At 42.0% G+C, this 16,367-nt stretch overlaps 1 protein-coding gene across 1 annotated transcript in view; it reads left to right on the top strand.

The window, feature by feature from the left end:
* Positions 1 to 16,367, top strand: part of ercc3 (excision repair cross-complementation group 3) — a 75,600-nt gene that overhangs the window by 36,423 nt on the left and 22,810 nt on the right. Inside the window, exon 15 of the mRNA XM_045714207.1 lies at positions 3,272 to 3,418. Within this exon, the coding sequence (XP_045570163.1) occupies positions 3,272 to 3,418 (147 nt within the window). The remainder of the gene's footprint in view (positions 1 to 3,271; positions 3,419 to 16,367) is intronic.

Raw genomic sequence — 16,367 nt, forward strand, 5'->3', positions numbered from 1 at the left:
TCCATGCTCAAGGAGATGGATGCTCCCAGCTCCTTCTTCTTTGGTTTGGAAAGACAGAGCAGTGAAGCCAAGGGTATGCATTGTCTACGGCTGTCTGATGGGCGGGTGACCTCTGTGGTGGGTGAGATGCGGGAGCGGACTGTGGAGTTTTATACTGAATTGTATAGGGCAGAAGTGTGTGATCCTTTGTGTGCTCAGGTCTTGTTCACAGGACTCTCTAAACTCTCTCTGGCACAGAGGGATGAAATGGACGTTCCTCTGTTGTCCCATGAACTGGCAGAGGCCGTAACCCAGATGTCCCCCGGTCGTGCACCGGGGGTTGATGGACTCCCAGTGGAGTTTTATAAAAAATTCTGGGGAATAATTGGACAGGATTTCTTTTGCGTGTTGCGTGAATGCGTCGGGGTAGGAGAGTTGCCGATGAGCTGCCGTCGGGCGGCTCTGACTCTCTTGCCCAAAAAGGGGGACTTGTGTGAACTTAAGAACTGGAGGCCTGTGGCATTACTCTGTGCGGACTACAAGATATTTGCCAAGGTCCTCTCTAACAGACTGAAGTCCCATTTGGACTCGATAGTACATAAGGACCAAACATATTGTGTACCGGGACGCTCAATCACGGACAACTTGTTCTTAATTAGGGACATGTTGGACTTGTCGAGAGGTTCTAATGTGAACTTTGGACTGGTCTCTTTAGATCAAGAGAAGGCTTTTGATAGAGTGGACCATGAGTTTCTGTTTAATCTGATGTCTGTGTTTGGGTTTGGGAAGAGTTTTTTGACCTGTGTGAAGCTGTTGTATGCTGGGGCGTCATGTATGGTTAAGGTGGGAGGGGGGTTCAGTAGGCCGGTCTGGGTGAGACGGGGCATTAGACAAGGATGCCCTTTATCTGGGCAGTTATACACACTAGCCATTGAGCCTTTTTCAGGACTGCTACGCAGGAGACTGCAGGGAGTGTGCTGGACAGGCATGGATGTGGTGACAGGAATAGCAGTGTCAGCATATGCAGATGATGTCTCTGTGATGGTCAGCGATGGTCAAGATATGCAGGCACTAGAGACCAGTCTGAAGGTGTACAAGGGAGCTTCATCAGCTAAGGTAAACTGGGGCAAGAGCAAAGCTCTGTTATGCGGGGCATGGGGGGATAGGGCTCCTCCTCTGCTTCCAGGGGGTTTGCAGTGGGGTTGTGAAGGGCTTAAAGTGTTGGGGGTGTACCTGGGCTCGGAGAGGTGGGTCAGGATGAACTGGGAGGGGCTGTCACAGGCAGTGGTGTCAAGACTGGCCAGGTGGAGGTGGCTCCTGTCCCAAGTGTCATATAGAGGGAGGGTGTTGATAATCAACAACCTGGTGGCATCTTCCCTGTTGCATAAACTGGCTGTCCTCAACCACCCTGCCGGTCTGCTCGCAGACCTGCAACGCAAGCTGGTGGACTTCTTCTGGTCAGGCCATCACTGGCTGAGGGCGGCAGTGTTGTATATGACCGTCCACGAAGGAGGACAGGGCCTGGTGGATCTGGAGAGCAGGATGGCTGCTTTCCGGCTAAAGGCGGTGCAGAGACTGCTGTACCATACTGATGTTGGCTGGAGGGAACCAGCATGCGCGCTGCTGAGGAGAGCTGGAGATTTAGGGTTGGACCGGCAGCTGTTCCTCATGAAGCTGGAGAGGCTGAGTACAGCAGGTCTCTCAGATTTTTACTCTGCAATGCTGAGGGCCTGGCAGCTGCTAAGGCACACACGAGAAGGGGGTGTGGAGCCTGGGCTGTGGGTGTGGGAGGAGCCTATCTTCCACAACCCAACCATCCCTTTGAGATCGGTCCAGTCGGCCACCCTGCAGAGGCAACTGATGGCAGGGGGTGTAAAAAGGCTGGGTGACCTGAGACTGCTGGGAGAGGAGGGGTGGAAAAGCCCGGAAGTCTTGGCACAGCAAACAGGAATAACGTCTCTTAGGCTGCTGGAGAGATTCCTGGAGGAGGTCCAGGAGGCACTGTCTGAGCTGGTAAGGGGGATGTTTGAGCATCCAAAGGGAGAGGGGCCACCAAGTTTTCCGCCACTGCAGGTGATGGCAGAGACTGGAGACTGGCAAGGGGGTCTGGAGGATTTGTTAGATTTTAACACTCCGAGCCTGGGAGAGTTTGAAGGGGTGGGAGGTAAAGCCCTCTACAACCTCTGTGTTAAGGTGGGGAACATTAGGAGCCTAACAGGAGTGAAGGCACATCAGTGGCAGGGGGTATGTGGGGCGGAGAGTATGGTGGGTTTTAGATGGAGGGGGCTCTACAAACCCCCAGTTCCAAAGAGGTCAGGGGACCTCCAGTGGAGGGTTCTTCATGGAGCCCTGGCCACTAACAGCTGGTTGGCATGGGTTGAACCGGGAGTCGGGCAGGGGTGTCCTTTCTGTAAAATGAAAGAAACTGTGATTCATATGTTTTCTGTGTGCACCAGGTTAATGTCATTAATGTCTCTGTTGGAATGTCTATGTGAGAGGTTGGGGGAGGTTTTTACTGTTGGGGTGTTTATAATGGGGTACAGGTCTTCAAATAAGGAGAAGGCCAAATGTGTTTTGTTGAATTTTCTGTTTGCTCAGGCGAAGTTGGCTATTTGGCTAACAAGGAGGAACAGGGTCAAAGGTGGAGGGATAACAGACCCTTTACTATTGTTTAATGGGATGGTCTCTGCGCGCCTTAGGGTTGAGTTTGAGTTCTATAGAATGATAAAAAGTTTGGAGATGTTTCAGGAGATATGGTGTGTTGGGGGGGGCTGTCTGTATAGCTGGGGAAGATGTTTTGGATATACGGTTGTAGGAGTGGGTATTGTTTTGAGTATTGTGATGTTGGTTTGTATCATGTGGTTGCTGGAAAGGTGAGTATGGTACATGTATGCATTACAGGATGTATTTTTGGTTTTATTTTTAAGGGGGGGGTTGGGTGGTGAGTTTTAAATTAAATGAGAATGTTTCAGTAAAGAAAGACAAAAAGTCAAGTCTCTCTCTCTTCCTCTCTCTCTTCCCCTCTCTCTCTCTCTCTTCCTCTCGCTCTCTCTCTCTCTCTCTCTCTTTCTTTCTTTCTTTCTTTCTTTCTTTCTTTCTTTCTTTCTTTCTTTCTTTCTTTCTTTCTTTCTTTCTTTCTTTCTTTCTTTCTTTCTTTCTTTCTTTCCTTTTTTCTTTCTTTCTTTCTTTCTTTCTTTCTTCTTCTTTCTTTCTTTCTTTCTTTCTTTCTTTCTTTCTTTCTTTCTTTCTTTCTTTCTTTCTTTCTTTTTTCTTTCTTTCTTCTTTCCGCCAGGTCATCACTAAAATGGCGGGTATGGAGGAGGATAATCTGATGTTCTCCTCCAGAGAGGAGCAGTACCAGCTGCTCCAGAAGGTTCTGGCTGCTACAGACCTCGACGCAGAGGAGGAGGTGGTCATCGGAGAGAATGGACGGCCAATGGTATGCACACCTCTTATCAATCAATCAATGAAATGTGGACATTGGTCCTGGATGGGAAACAGATCTCGTCTGTCTAGTTATGAAGTCAGGGATTTAAAAACCTTACTTCCTGTCATACAGTTATGAATCTATTGGCATTTGGCAATACACTCTCTCTCTCTCCCCTCCAGTTCTATATTATAAACTCTCTCTCTCTCTCTCTCCTCCAGTTCTATATTATAAACTCTCTCTCTCTCTCCCCCTCTAGTTCTATATTATAAAATATCTCTCACTCTCTCCCCTCCAGTTCTATATTATAAACTCTCTCTCTCCCCTCCAGTTCTATATTATAAACTCTCTCTCTCCCCCCTCCAGTTCTATATTATAATCTCTCTCTCTCCCTTCCATATTATAAACTCTCTCTCTCTCTCCCCTTCCAATTCTATATTATTCTCCCCTCCAGTTCTATATTATTAACTCTCTCTCTCCCCTCCAGTTCTATATTATAAACTCTCTCTCTCTCTCTCCCTCCAGTTCTATATTATAAACTCTCTCTCTCTCTCTCTCTCTCTCCCCTCTAGATCTATATTCTAAACTCTCTCTCTCTCTCCCCTCCAGATCTATATTCTAAACTCTCTCCCCTCCAGTTCTATATTATAAACTCTCTCTCTCCCCTCCAGTTCTATATTATAAACCCTCTCTCTCCTCCAGTTCTATATTATAAACTCTCTCTCTCTCTCTCCTCCAGTTCTATATTATAAACTCTCTCTCTCTCTCCTCCAGTTCTATATTATAAACTCTCTCTCTCCCCTCCAGTTCTATATTATAAACTCTCTCTCTCCCCTCCAGATCTATATTATAATCTCTCTCTCTCTCTCTCTCTCTCTCTCCTCCAGTTCTATATTATAAACTCTCTCTCTCTCCCCTCCAGTTCTATATTATAAACTCTCTCTCTCCCTTCCAGATCTATATTATAATCTCTCTCTCTCTCTCTCCCTCCCTCTCCCTCCCCCCCTCCAGTTCTATATTATAAAATCTCTCTCTCCCCTCCAGTTCTATATTATAAACTCTCTCTCTCTCTCCCCTCCAGATCTATATTATAAACTCTCTCTCTCTCTCTCTCTCTCTCTCTTCCCTCCAGTTCTATATTTTAAACTCTCTCTCTCCCTCCAGTTCTATATTATAAACTCTCTCTCTCTCTCCCCCTCCAGTTCTATATTATAAACTCTCTCTCTCTCCCCTCCAGATCTATATTATAATCTCTCTCTCTCTCTCTCTCTCTCTCTCTCTCTCTCTCTCTCTCTCTCTCTCCTCCAGTTCTATATTATAAACTCTCTCTCTCTCTCTCTCTCTCTCTCTCTCTCTCCTCCAGTTCTATATTATAATCTCTCTCTCTCTCTCTCTCTCTCTCTCCTCCAGTTCTATATTATAAACTCTCTCTCTCTCTCCCTCCAGTTCTATATTATAAACTCTCTCTCTCCCTTCCAGATCTATATTATAATCTCTCTCTCTCTCTCTCTCCTCCCCCTCCAGTTCTATATTATAAAATCTCTCTCTCCCCTCCAGTTCTATATTATAAACTCTCTCTCTCTCTCCCTCCAGATCTATATTATAAACTCTCTCTCTCTCTCTCTCTCTCTCTCTCTCTCCCTCCAGTTCTATGTTTTAAACTCTCTCTCTCCCCTCCAGTTCTATATTATAAACTCTCTCTCTCTCTCCCCTCCAGTTCTATATTATAAACTCTCTCTCTCTCCCTCCAGATCTATATTATAATCTCTCTCTCTCTCTCTCTCTCTCTCTCTCTCTCTCTCTCTCTCTCTCTCTCTCTCTCTCTCTCTCCAGTTCTATATTATAAACTCTCTCTCTCTCTCTCTCTCTCTCTCTCTCTCCTCCAGTTCTATATTATAAACTCTCTCTCTCTCTCCTCCAGTTCTATATTATAAACTCTCTCTCTCTCTCCTCCAGTTCTATATTATAAACTCTCTCTCTCCCCTCCAGTTCTATATTATAAACTCTCTCTCTCCCCCTCCAGTTCTATATTATAATCTCTCTCTCTCCCTTCCATATTATAAACTCTCTCTCTCTCTCCCTTCCAATTCTATATTATTCTCCCCTCCAGTTCTATATTATTAACTCTCTCTCTCCCCTCCAGTTCTATATTATAAACTCTCTCTCTCTCTCTCTCTCTCTCCCTCTAGATCTATATTCTAAACTCTCTCTCTCTCTCCCCTCCAGATCTATATTCTAAACTCTCTCCCCTCCAGTTCTATATTATAAACCCTCTCTCTCCTCCAGTTCTATATTATAAACTCTCTCTCTCTCTCTCCTCCAGTTCTATATTATAAACTCTCTCTCTCTCCCCTCCAGTTCTATATTATAAACTCTCTCTCTCTCCCCTCCAGTTCTATATTATAAACTCTCTCTCTCCCCTCCAGATCTATATTATAATCCTCTCTCTCTCTCTCTCTCTCTCTCTCTCTCTCCTCCAGTTCTATATTATAAACTCTCTCTCCCCTCCAGTTCTATATTATAAACTCTCTCTCTCCCTTCCAGATCTATATTATAATCTCTCTCTCTCTCTCTCTCTCTCTCCTCCCTCTCCCCCCTCCAGTTCTATATTATAAAATCTCTCTCTCTCCTCCAGTTCTATATTATAAACTCTCTCTCTCTCTCCCTCCAGATCTATATTATAAACTCTCTCTCTCTCTCTCTCCCTCCAGTTCTATGTTTTAAACTCTCTCTCTCCCCTCCAGTTCTATATTATAAACTCTCTCTCTCTCTCCCTCCAGTTCTATATTATAAACTCTCTCTCTCTCCCTCCAGATCTATATTATAATCTCTCTCTCTCTCTCTCTCTCTCTCTCCTCCAGTTCTATATTATAAACCTCTCTCTCTCTCTCTCTCCTCCAGTTCTATATTATAAACTCTCTCTCTCTCTCCTCCAGTTCTATATTATAAACTCTCTCTCTCCCTTCCAGATCTATATTATAATCTCTCTCTCTCTCTCTCTCTCCCTCTCCCTCCCCCCCTCCAGTTCTATATTATAACATCTCTCTCTCCCCTCCAGTTCTATATTATAAACTCTCTCTCTCTCTCCCCTCCAGATCTATATTATAAACTCTCTCTCTCTCTCTCTCTCTCCCTCCAGTTCTATGTTTTAAACTCTCTCTCTCTCTCCTCCAGTTCTATATTATAAACTCCCTCTCTCTCTCTAGTTCTATATTATAAACTCTCTCTCTCTCTCCCCTCCAGTTCTATATTATAAACTCTCTCTCCCCTCCAGTTCTATGTTTTAAACTCTCTCTCTCTCTCCCCTCCAGTTCTATATTATAAACTCCCTCTCTCTCTCTAGTTCTATATTATAAACTCTCTCTCTCTCCCCTCCAGTTCTATATTATAAACTCCCTCTCTCTCTCCCTTCCATATTATAAACTCTCTCTCTCTCTCTCCCTTCCAATTCTATATTATTCTCCCCTCCAGTTCTATATTATTAACTCTCTCTCTCTCTCCTCCAGTTCTATATTATAAACTCACTCTCTCTCTCTCCCTCCAGTTCTATATTATAAACTCTCTCTCTCTCTCTCTCTCTCTCTCCTCCAGATCTATATTCTAAACTCTCTCTCTCTGTCTCTCCCCTCCAGATCTATATTCTAAACTCTCTCTCTCTCTCCCCTCCAGATCTATATTCTAAACTCTCTCCCCTCCAGTTCTATATTATAAACTCTCTCTCTCCCCTCCAGTTCTATATTATAAACTCTCTCTCTCCCCTCCAGTTCTATATTATAAACCCTCTCTCTCCTCCAGTTCTATATTATAAACTCTCTCTCTCTCTCCCCTCCAGTTCTATATTATAAACTCTCTCTCTCTCCCTCCAGTTCTATATTATAAACTCTCTCTCTCTCTCCCTCCAGTTCTATATTATAAACTCTCTCTCTCTCTCCCCTCCAGTTCTATATTATAAACTCTCTCTCTCTCTCCTCCAGTTCTATATTATAAACTCTCTCTCTCTCCCCTCCAGATCTATATTATAATCTCTCTCTCTCTCTCTCCTCCAGTTCTATATTATAAACTCTCTCTCTCTCCTCCAGTTCTATATTATTAACTCTCTCTCTCCCTTCCAGATCTATATTATAATCTCTCTCTCTCTCTCTCTCTCTCTCTCTCTACTCTCCCTCCCCCTCCAGTTCTATATTATAAAATCTCTCTCTCCCCTCCAGTTCTATATTATAAACTCTCTCTCTCTCCCCTCCAGTTCTATATTATAAACTCTCTCTGTCTCTCCCCTCCAGATCTATATTCTAAACTCTCTCTCTCTCTCCCCTCCAGATCTATATTCTAAACTCTCTCCCCTCCAGTTCTATATTATAAACTCTCTCTCTCCCCTCCAGTTCTATATTATAAACTCTCTCTCTCCCCTCCAGTTCTATATTATAAACTCTCTCTCTCCCTCCAGTTCTATATTATAAACTCTCTCTCTCTCCTCCAGTTCTATATTATAAACTCTCTCTCTCTCCCCTCCAGTTCTATATTATAAACTCTCTCTCTCTCTCCCCTCCAGTTCTATATTATAAACTCTCTCTCTCTCCCCCTCCAGTTCTATATTATAAACTCTCTCTCTCTCCCCTCCAGTTCTATATTATAAACTCTCTCTCTCTCCCCTCCAGATCTATATTATAATCTCTCTCTCTCTCTCTCTCCTCCAGTTCTATATTATAAACTCTCTCTCTCCTCCAGTTCTATATTATTAACTCTCTCTCTCCCTTCCAGATCTATATTATAATCTCTCTCTCTCTCTCTCTCTCTCTCTCTCTCTCTCTCTCTCCCTCCCCTCCAGTTCTATATTATAAAATCTCTCTCTCCCTCCAGTTCTATATTATAAACTCTCTCTCTCCCCTCCAGTTCTATATTATAAACTCTCTCTCTCTCTCCCCTCCAGATCTATATTATAAACTCTCTCTCTCTCTCTCTCCCTCCAGTTCTATGTTATAAACTCTCTCTCTCTCTCCCCTCCAGTTCTATATTATAAACTCCCTCTCTCGCTCTAGTTCTATATTATAAACTCTCTCTCTCTCTCCCTCCAGTTCTAAATTATAAACTCTCTCTCTCCCCTCCAGTTCTATATTATAAACCCTCTCTCTCCTCCAGTTCTATATTATAAACTCTCTCTCTCTCTCCCTCCAGTTCTATATTATAAACTCTCTCTCTCTCCCTCCAGTTCTATATTATAAACTCTCTCTCTCCCCTCCAGTTCTATATTATAAACTCTCTCTCTCTCCTCCAGTTCTATATTATAAACTCTCTCTCTCCCTCCAGATCTATATTATAATCTCTCTCTCTCTCTCTCTCTCTCTCTCTCTCTCTCTCTCTCTCTCTCTCCTCCAGTTCTATATTATAAACTCTCTCTCTCTCCTCCAGTTCTATATTATTAACTCTCTCTCTCCCTTCCAGATCTATATTATAATCTCTCTCTCTCTCTCTCTCTCTCTCTCTCTCCCTCCCCCTCCAGTTCTATATTATAAACTCTCTCTCTCCCTCCAGTTCTATATTATAAACTCTCTCTCTCCCCTCCAGTTCTATATTATAAACTCCCTCTCTCTCTAGTTCTATATTATAAACTCTCTCTCTCTCTCCCCTCCAGTTCTATATTATAAACTCTCTCTCTCCTCCAGTTCTATGTTATAAACTCTCTCTCTCCCCCCTCCAGTTCTATATTATAATCTCTCTCTCTCTCCCTTCCATATTATAAACTCTCTCTCTCTCTCTCCCTTCCAGTTCTATATTATTCTCCCCTCCAGTTCTATATTATTAACTCTCTCTCTCCCTCCAGATCTATATTCTAAACTCTCTCTCTCTCTCTCTCTCTCTCTCTCTCTCTCTCTCTCTCTCTCTCTCTCTCTCCCCTCCAGATCTATATTCTAAACTCTCTCTCTCTCTCCCTCCAGATCTATATTATAAACTCTCTCTCTCCCCTCCAGATCTATATTATAAACTCTCTCTCTCCCTCCAGTTCTATATTATAAACTCTCTCTCTCCCCTCCAGTTCTATATTATAAACTCTCTCTCTCCCCTCCAGTTCTATATTATAAACTCTCTCTCTCCCTCCAGTTCTATATTATAAACTCTCTCTCTCCCCCCTCCAGTTCTATATTATAATCTCTCTCTCTCCCTTCCATATTATAAACTCTCTCTCTCTCTCTCTCTCTCTCCTTCCAATTCTATATTATTCTCCCCTCCAGTTCTATATTATTAACTCTCGCTCTCTCTCTCCCCTCCAGTTCTATATTATAAACTCTCTCTCCCTCCAGTTCTATATTATAAACTCTCTCTCCCCTCCAGTTCTATATTATAAACTCTCTCTCTCCCTCCAGATCTATATTATAAACTCTCTCTCTCTCTCTCTCCCTTCCAGTTCTATGTTATAAACTCTCTCTCTCTCTCCCCTCCAGTTCTATATTCTAAACTCTCTCTCCTCCAGTTCTATATTATAAACTCTCTCTCCTCCAGTTCTATATTATAAACTCCCTCTCTCTCTCTAGTTCTATATTATAAACTCTCTCTCTCTCCCCTCCAGTTCTATATTATAAACTCTCTCTCCCCTCCAGTTCTATGTTATAAACTCTCTCTCTCCCTCCAGTTCTATGTTATAAACTCTCTCTCTCCCCTCCAGTTCTATATTATAAACTCTCTCTCCCCTCCAGTTCTATGTTATAAACTCTCTCTCTCCCCTCCAGTTCTATGTTATAAACTCTCTCTCTCCCCTCCAGTTCTATATTATAAACTCTCTCTCTCCCCTCCAGTTCTATATTATAAACTCTCTCTCTCCCCCCTCCAGTTCTATATTATAATCTCTCTCTCTCTCCCTTCCATATTATAAACTCTCTCTCTCTCCCTTCCAGTTCTATATTATTCTCCCCTCCAGTTCTATATTATTAACTCTCTCTCTCTCTCCCCTCCAGATCTATATTCTAAACTCTCTCTCTCTCTCCCCTCCAGATCTATATTCTAAACTCTCTCTCTCTCTCTCTCTCTCTCTCTCTCTCTCTCTCTCTCTCTCTCTCTCTCTCTCTCTCTCTCTCCCCTCCAGATCTATATTCTAAACTCTCTCTCTCTCTCTCCCTCCAGATCTATATTCTAAACTCTCTCTCTCCCTCCAGATCTATATTATAAACTCTCTCTCTCCCCTCCAGTTCTATATTATAAACTCTCTCTCTCCCCTCCAGTTCTATATTATAAACTCTCTCTCTCCCCTCCAGTTCTATATTATAAACTCTCTCTCTCCCCTCCAGTTCTATATTATAAACTCTCTCTCTCTCCCCTCCAGTTCTATATTATAAACTCTCTCTCTCTCTCTCTCTCTCTCTCTCTCTCTCTCTCTCTCTCTCCCCTCCAGTTCTATATTATAAACTCTCTCTCTCTCTCTCTCTCTCTCTCTCTCTCTCTCTCTCTCTCTCTCCCTCCAGTTCTATATTATAAACTCTCTCTCTCTCTCTCCCCTCCAGTTCTATATTATAAATCTCTCTCTCTCTCTCCCCTCCAGTTCTATATTATAAACTCTCTCTCTCTCTCTCCCTCCAGTTCTATATTATAAACTCTCTCTCTCCTCCAGTTCTATATTATAAACTTTCTCTCTCCCCTCCAGTTCTATATTATAAACTCTCTCTCTCCCCTCCAGATCTATATTATAAACTCTCTCTCTCTCTCTCTCTCTCTCCCTTCCAGTTCTATGTTATAAACTCTCTCTCTCTCCCCTCCAGTTCTATATTCTAAACTCTCTCTCCTCCAGTTCTATATTATAAACTCTCTCTCCTCCAGTTCTATATTATAAACTCCCTCTCTCTCTCTAGTTCTATATTATAAACTCTCTCTCTCTCTCCCCTCCAGTTCTATATTATAAACTCTCTCTCCCCTCCAGTTCTATGTTATAAACTCTCTCTCTCCCCTCCAGTTCTATGTTATAAACTCTCTCTCTCCCCTCCAGTTCTATATTATAAACTCTCTCTCCCCTCCAGTTCTATGTTATAAACTCTCTCTCTCCCCTCCAGTTCTATGTTATAAACTCTCTCTCTCCCTCCAGTTCTATATTATAAACTCTCTCTCTCCTCTCAGTTCTATATTATAAACTCTCTCTCTCCCCCTCCAGTTCTATATTATAATCTCTCTCTCTCTCCTTCCATATTATAAACTCTCTCTCTCTCTCCCTTCCAGTTCTATATTATTCTCCCCTCCAGTTCTATATTATTAACTCTCTCTCTCTCTCCCCTCCAGATCTATATTCTAAACTCTCTCTCTCTCTCTCTCTCTCTCAGATCTATATTCTAAACTCTCTCTCTCTCTCTCTCTCTCTCTCTCTCTCTCCTCCAGATCTATATTCTAAACTCTCTCTCTCTCTCCCCTCCAGATCTATATTCTAAACTCTCTCTCTCTCTCCCCTCCAGATCTATATTCTAAACTCTCTCTCTCTCTCTCCTCCAGATCTATATTATAATCTCTCTCTCTCCCCTCCAGTTCTATATTATAAACTCTCTCTCTCCCCCTCCAGTTCTATATTATAAACTCTCTCTCTCCCCTCCAGTTCTATATTATAAACTCTCTCTCTCTCTCTCTCTCTCTCCAGTTCTATATTATTAACTCTCTCTCTCTCTCTCTCTCTCTCTCTCCCCTCCAGTTCTATATTATAAACTCTCTCTCTCTCTCTCTCTCTCTCTCTCTCTCTCTCTCCCCTCCAGTTCTATATTATAATCTCTCTCTCTCTCTCTCTCCTCCAGTTCTATATTATAATCTCTCTCTCTCTCTCTCTCTCTCCTCCAGTTCTATATTATAAACTCTCTCTCTCTCTCCCCTCCAGTTCTATATTATAAACTCTCTCTCTCTCTCTCCCTTCCAGTTCTATATTATTCTCCCCTCCAGTTCTATATTATTAACTCTCTCTCTCCCCTCCAGTTCTATATTATAAACTCTCTCTCTATCTCTCTCTCTCTCTCTCTCTCTCTCTCTCCCTTCCAGTTCTATATTATTAACTCTCTCTCTCCCCTCCAGTTCTATATTATTAACTCTCTCTCTCTCTCTCTCTCTCTCCAGTTCTATATTATAAACTCTCTCTCTCTCTCTCTCTCCCCTCCAGTTCTATATTATAAACTTTTCTCTCTCTCTCCTCCAGTTCTATATTATAAACTCTCTCTCTCTCTCTCTCCTCCAGTTCTATATTATAAACTCTCTCTCTCTCCCTTCCAGTTCTATATTATTCTCCCCTCCAGTTCTATATTATTAACTCTCTCTCTCTCTCCCCTCCAGATCTATATTCTAAACTCTCTCTCTCTCTCTCTCTCCTCCAGATCTATATTCTAAACTCTCTCTCTCTCTCTCTCCCCTCCAGATCTATATTCTAAACTCTCTCTCTCTCTCTCCCTCCAGATCTATATTCTAAACTCTCTCTCTCTCTCTCCCTTCCAGTTCTATATTATTCTCCCCTCCAGTTCTATATTATTAACTCTCTCTCTCTCCTCCAGTTCTATATTCTAAACTCTCTCTCTCTCTCTCTCTCTCTCTCTCTCTCTCTCCTCCAGTTCTATATTATAAACTCTCTCTCTCTCTCCCTCCAGTTCTATATTATAAACTCTCTCTCTCTCTCCTCCAGATCTATATTATAATCTCTCTCTCTCCTCCAGATCTATATTATAATCTCTCTCTCTCTCCTCCAGTTCTATATTATAAACTCTATCTCTCTCTCCCCTCCAGATCTATATTCTAAACTCTCTCTCTCTCCCTCCAGTTCTATATTATAAACTCTCTCTCTCCCCTCCAGTTCTATATTATAAAATCTCTCTCTCTCTCTCCCTTCCAGTTCTATATTATTCTCCCCTCCAGTTCTATATTATTAACTCTCTCTCTCTCTCTCTCCCCTCCAGTTCTATATTATAAACTCTCTCTCTCCCTCCAGTTCTATATTATAAACTCTCTCTCTCCCCTCCAGTTCTATATTATAAACTCTCTCTCTCCCCCTCCAGTTCTATATTATAAACTCTCTCTCTCCCCTCCAGTTCTATATTATAAAATCTCTCTCTCTCCTTCCAGTTCTATATTATTCTCCCTCCAGTTCTATATTATTAACTCTCTCTCTCTCTCTCCCCCTCCAGTTCTATATTATAAACTCTCTCTCTCTCTCTCCCCTCCAGTTCTATATTATAAACTCTCTCTCCTCTCCAGTTCTATATTATAAACCTCTCTCTCTCTCTCTCCTCCAGTTCTATATTCTAAACTCTCTCTCTCTCTCTCTCTCCCTCCAGTTCTATATTATAAACTCTCTCTCTCTCCTCAAGTTCTATATTATAAACTCTCTCTCTCTCCCCTCCAGATCTATATTCTAAACTCTCTCTCTCTCTCTCTCCCCTCCAGATCTATATTCTAAACTCGCTCTCTCTCTCTCCTCCAGATCAATATTCTAAACTCTCTCTCTCCCCTCCAGTTCTATATTATAAACTCTCTCTCCCCTCCAGTTCTATATTATAAACTCTCTCTCTCCCCTCCAGTTCTATATTATAAACTCTCTCTCTCTCCCCTCCAGATCTATATAAACCTCTCTCTCTCTCTCTCTCCCCCCTCCAGATCTATATTATAAACTCTCTCTCTCTCTCTCTCCTCCAGTTCTATGTTATAAACTCTCTCTCTCTCCCTCCAGTTCTATATTCTAAACTCTCTCCCCTCCAGTTCTATATTATAAACTCTCTCTCTCCCTCCAGTTCTACATTATAAACTCTCTCTCTCTCTCCTCCAGTTCTATATTATAAACTCTCTCTCTCTCCCTCCAGTTCTATATTATAAACTCTCTCTCTCCCCTCCAGTTCTATATTATAAACTCTCTCTCCCCTCCAGTTCTATATTATAAACTCTCTCTCCCCTCCAGTTCTATATTATAAACTCTCTCTCCCTCCAGTTCTATATTATAAACTCTCTCTCCCCTCCAGTTCTATATTATAAACTCTCTCTCCCCTCCAGTTCTATGTTATAAACTCTCTCTCTCCCTCCAGTTCTATATTATAAACTCTCTCTCTCCCTCCAGTTCTATATTATAAACTCTCTCTCTCCCCTCCAGTTCTATATTATAAACTCTCTCTCTCCCCTCCAGTTCTATATTATAAAATCTCTCTCTCTCTCCCTTCCAGTTCTATATTATTCTCCCCTCCACTTCTATATTATTAACTCTCTCTCTCTCTCCCCCTCCAGTTCTATATTATAAAATCTCTCTCTCCCTTCCAGTTCTATATTATTCTCCCCTCCAGTTCTATATTCTAAACTCTCTCTCTCTCTCCCCCTCCAGATCTATATTCTAAACTCTCTCTCTCTCTCCTCCAGATCTATATTCTAAACTCGCTCTCTCTCTCTCTCCTCCAGATCAATATTCTAAACTCTCTCTCTCCCCTCCAGTTCTATATTATAAACTCTCTCTCTCCCCTCCAGTTCTATATTATAAACTCTCTCTCTCCCCTCCAGTTCTATATTATAAACTCTCTCTCTCTCCCCTCCAGATCTATATAAACTCTCTCTCTCTCTCTCTCTCTCTCTCTCTCTCCCCCTCCAGATCTATATTATAAACTCTCTCTCTCTCTCTCTCCCTCCAGTTCTATGTTATAAACTCTCTCTCTCTCTCCCCTCCAGTTCTATATTCTAAACTCTCTCCCCTCCAGTTCTATATTATAAACTCTCTCTCTCTCCTCCAGATCTATATTATAAACTCTCTCTCTCTCTCCCTCCAGTTCTATGTTATAAACTCTCTCTCTCTCTCCCCTCCAGTTCTATATTATAAACTCTCTCTCCCCTCCAGTTCTATATTATAAACTCTCTCTCCCTCCAGTTCTATATTATAAACTCTCTCTCTCCTCCAGTTCTATATTATAAACTCTCTCTCCCCTCCAGTTCTATATTATAAACTCTCTCTCCCCTCCAGTTCTATATTATAAACTCTCTCTCCCTCCAGTTCTATATTATAAACTCTCTCTCCCCTCCAGTTCTATATTATAAACTCTCTCTCTCTCTCCTCCAGTTCTATATTATAAACTCTCTCTCTCCTCCAGTTCTATATTATAAACTCTCTCTCCCCTCCAGTTCTATATTATAAACTCTCTCTCTCTCTCTCTCTCTCCCCTCCAGTTCTATGTTATAAACTCTCTCTCTCTCTCCCCTCCAGTTCTATATTATAAACTCTCTCTCCCCTCCAGTTCTATATTATAAACTCTCTCTCCCCTCCAGTTCTATATTATAAACTCTCTCTCCCCTCCAGTTCTATATTATAAACTCTCTCTCTCCTCCAGATCTATATTATAAACTCTCTCTCTCTCTCTCTCTCTCCCCTTCCAGTTCTATGTTATAAACTCTCTCTCTCTCCCTCCAGTTCTATATTCTAAACTCTCTCTCCTCCAGTTCTATATTATAAACTCCTCTCTCTCTCTAGTTCTATATTATAAACTCTCTCTCTCTCTCCCTCCAGTTCTATATTATAAACTCTCTCTCCCTCCAGTTCTATGTTATAAACTCTCTCTCTCCCTCCAGTTCTATGTTATAAACTCTCTCTCTCCCCTCCAGTTCTATATTATAAACTCTCTCTCCCCTCCAGTTCTATATTATAAACTCTCTCTCCCCTCCAGTTCTATGTTATAAACTCTCTCTCTCCCCTCCAGTTCTATATTATAAACTCTCTCTCTCCCTCCAGTTCTATATTATAAACTCTCTCTCTCCCCTCCAGTTCTATATTATAACTCTCTCTCTCTCCCTTCTATATTATAAACTCTCTCTCTCTCTCCCTTCCAGTTCTATATTATTCTCCCCTCCAGTTCTATATTATTAACTCTCTCTCTCTCCCTCCAGATCTATATTCTAAACTCTCTCTCTCTCTCTCTCTCTCTCCTCCAGATCTATATTCTAAACTCTCTCTCTCTCTCTCTCTCTCTCTCTCTCTCCCTCCAGATCTATATTCTAA

Source organism: Salmo salar, unplaced genomic scaffold (assembly GCF_905237065.1).
Source record: "Salmo salar unplaced genomic scaffold, Ssal_v3.1, whole genome shotgun sequence".
In the NCBI taxonomy this organism is placed as follows: domain Eukaryota; kingdom Metazoa; phylum Chordata; class Actinopteri; order Salmoniformes; family Salmonidae; genus Salmo; species Salmo salar.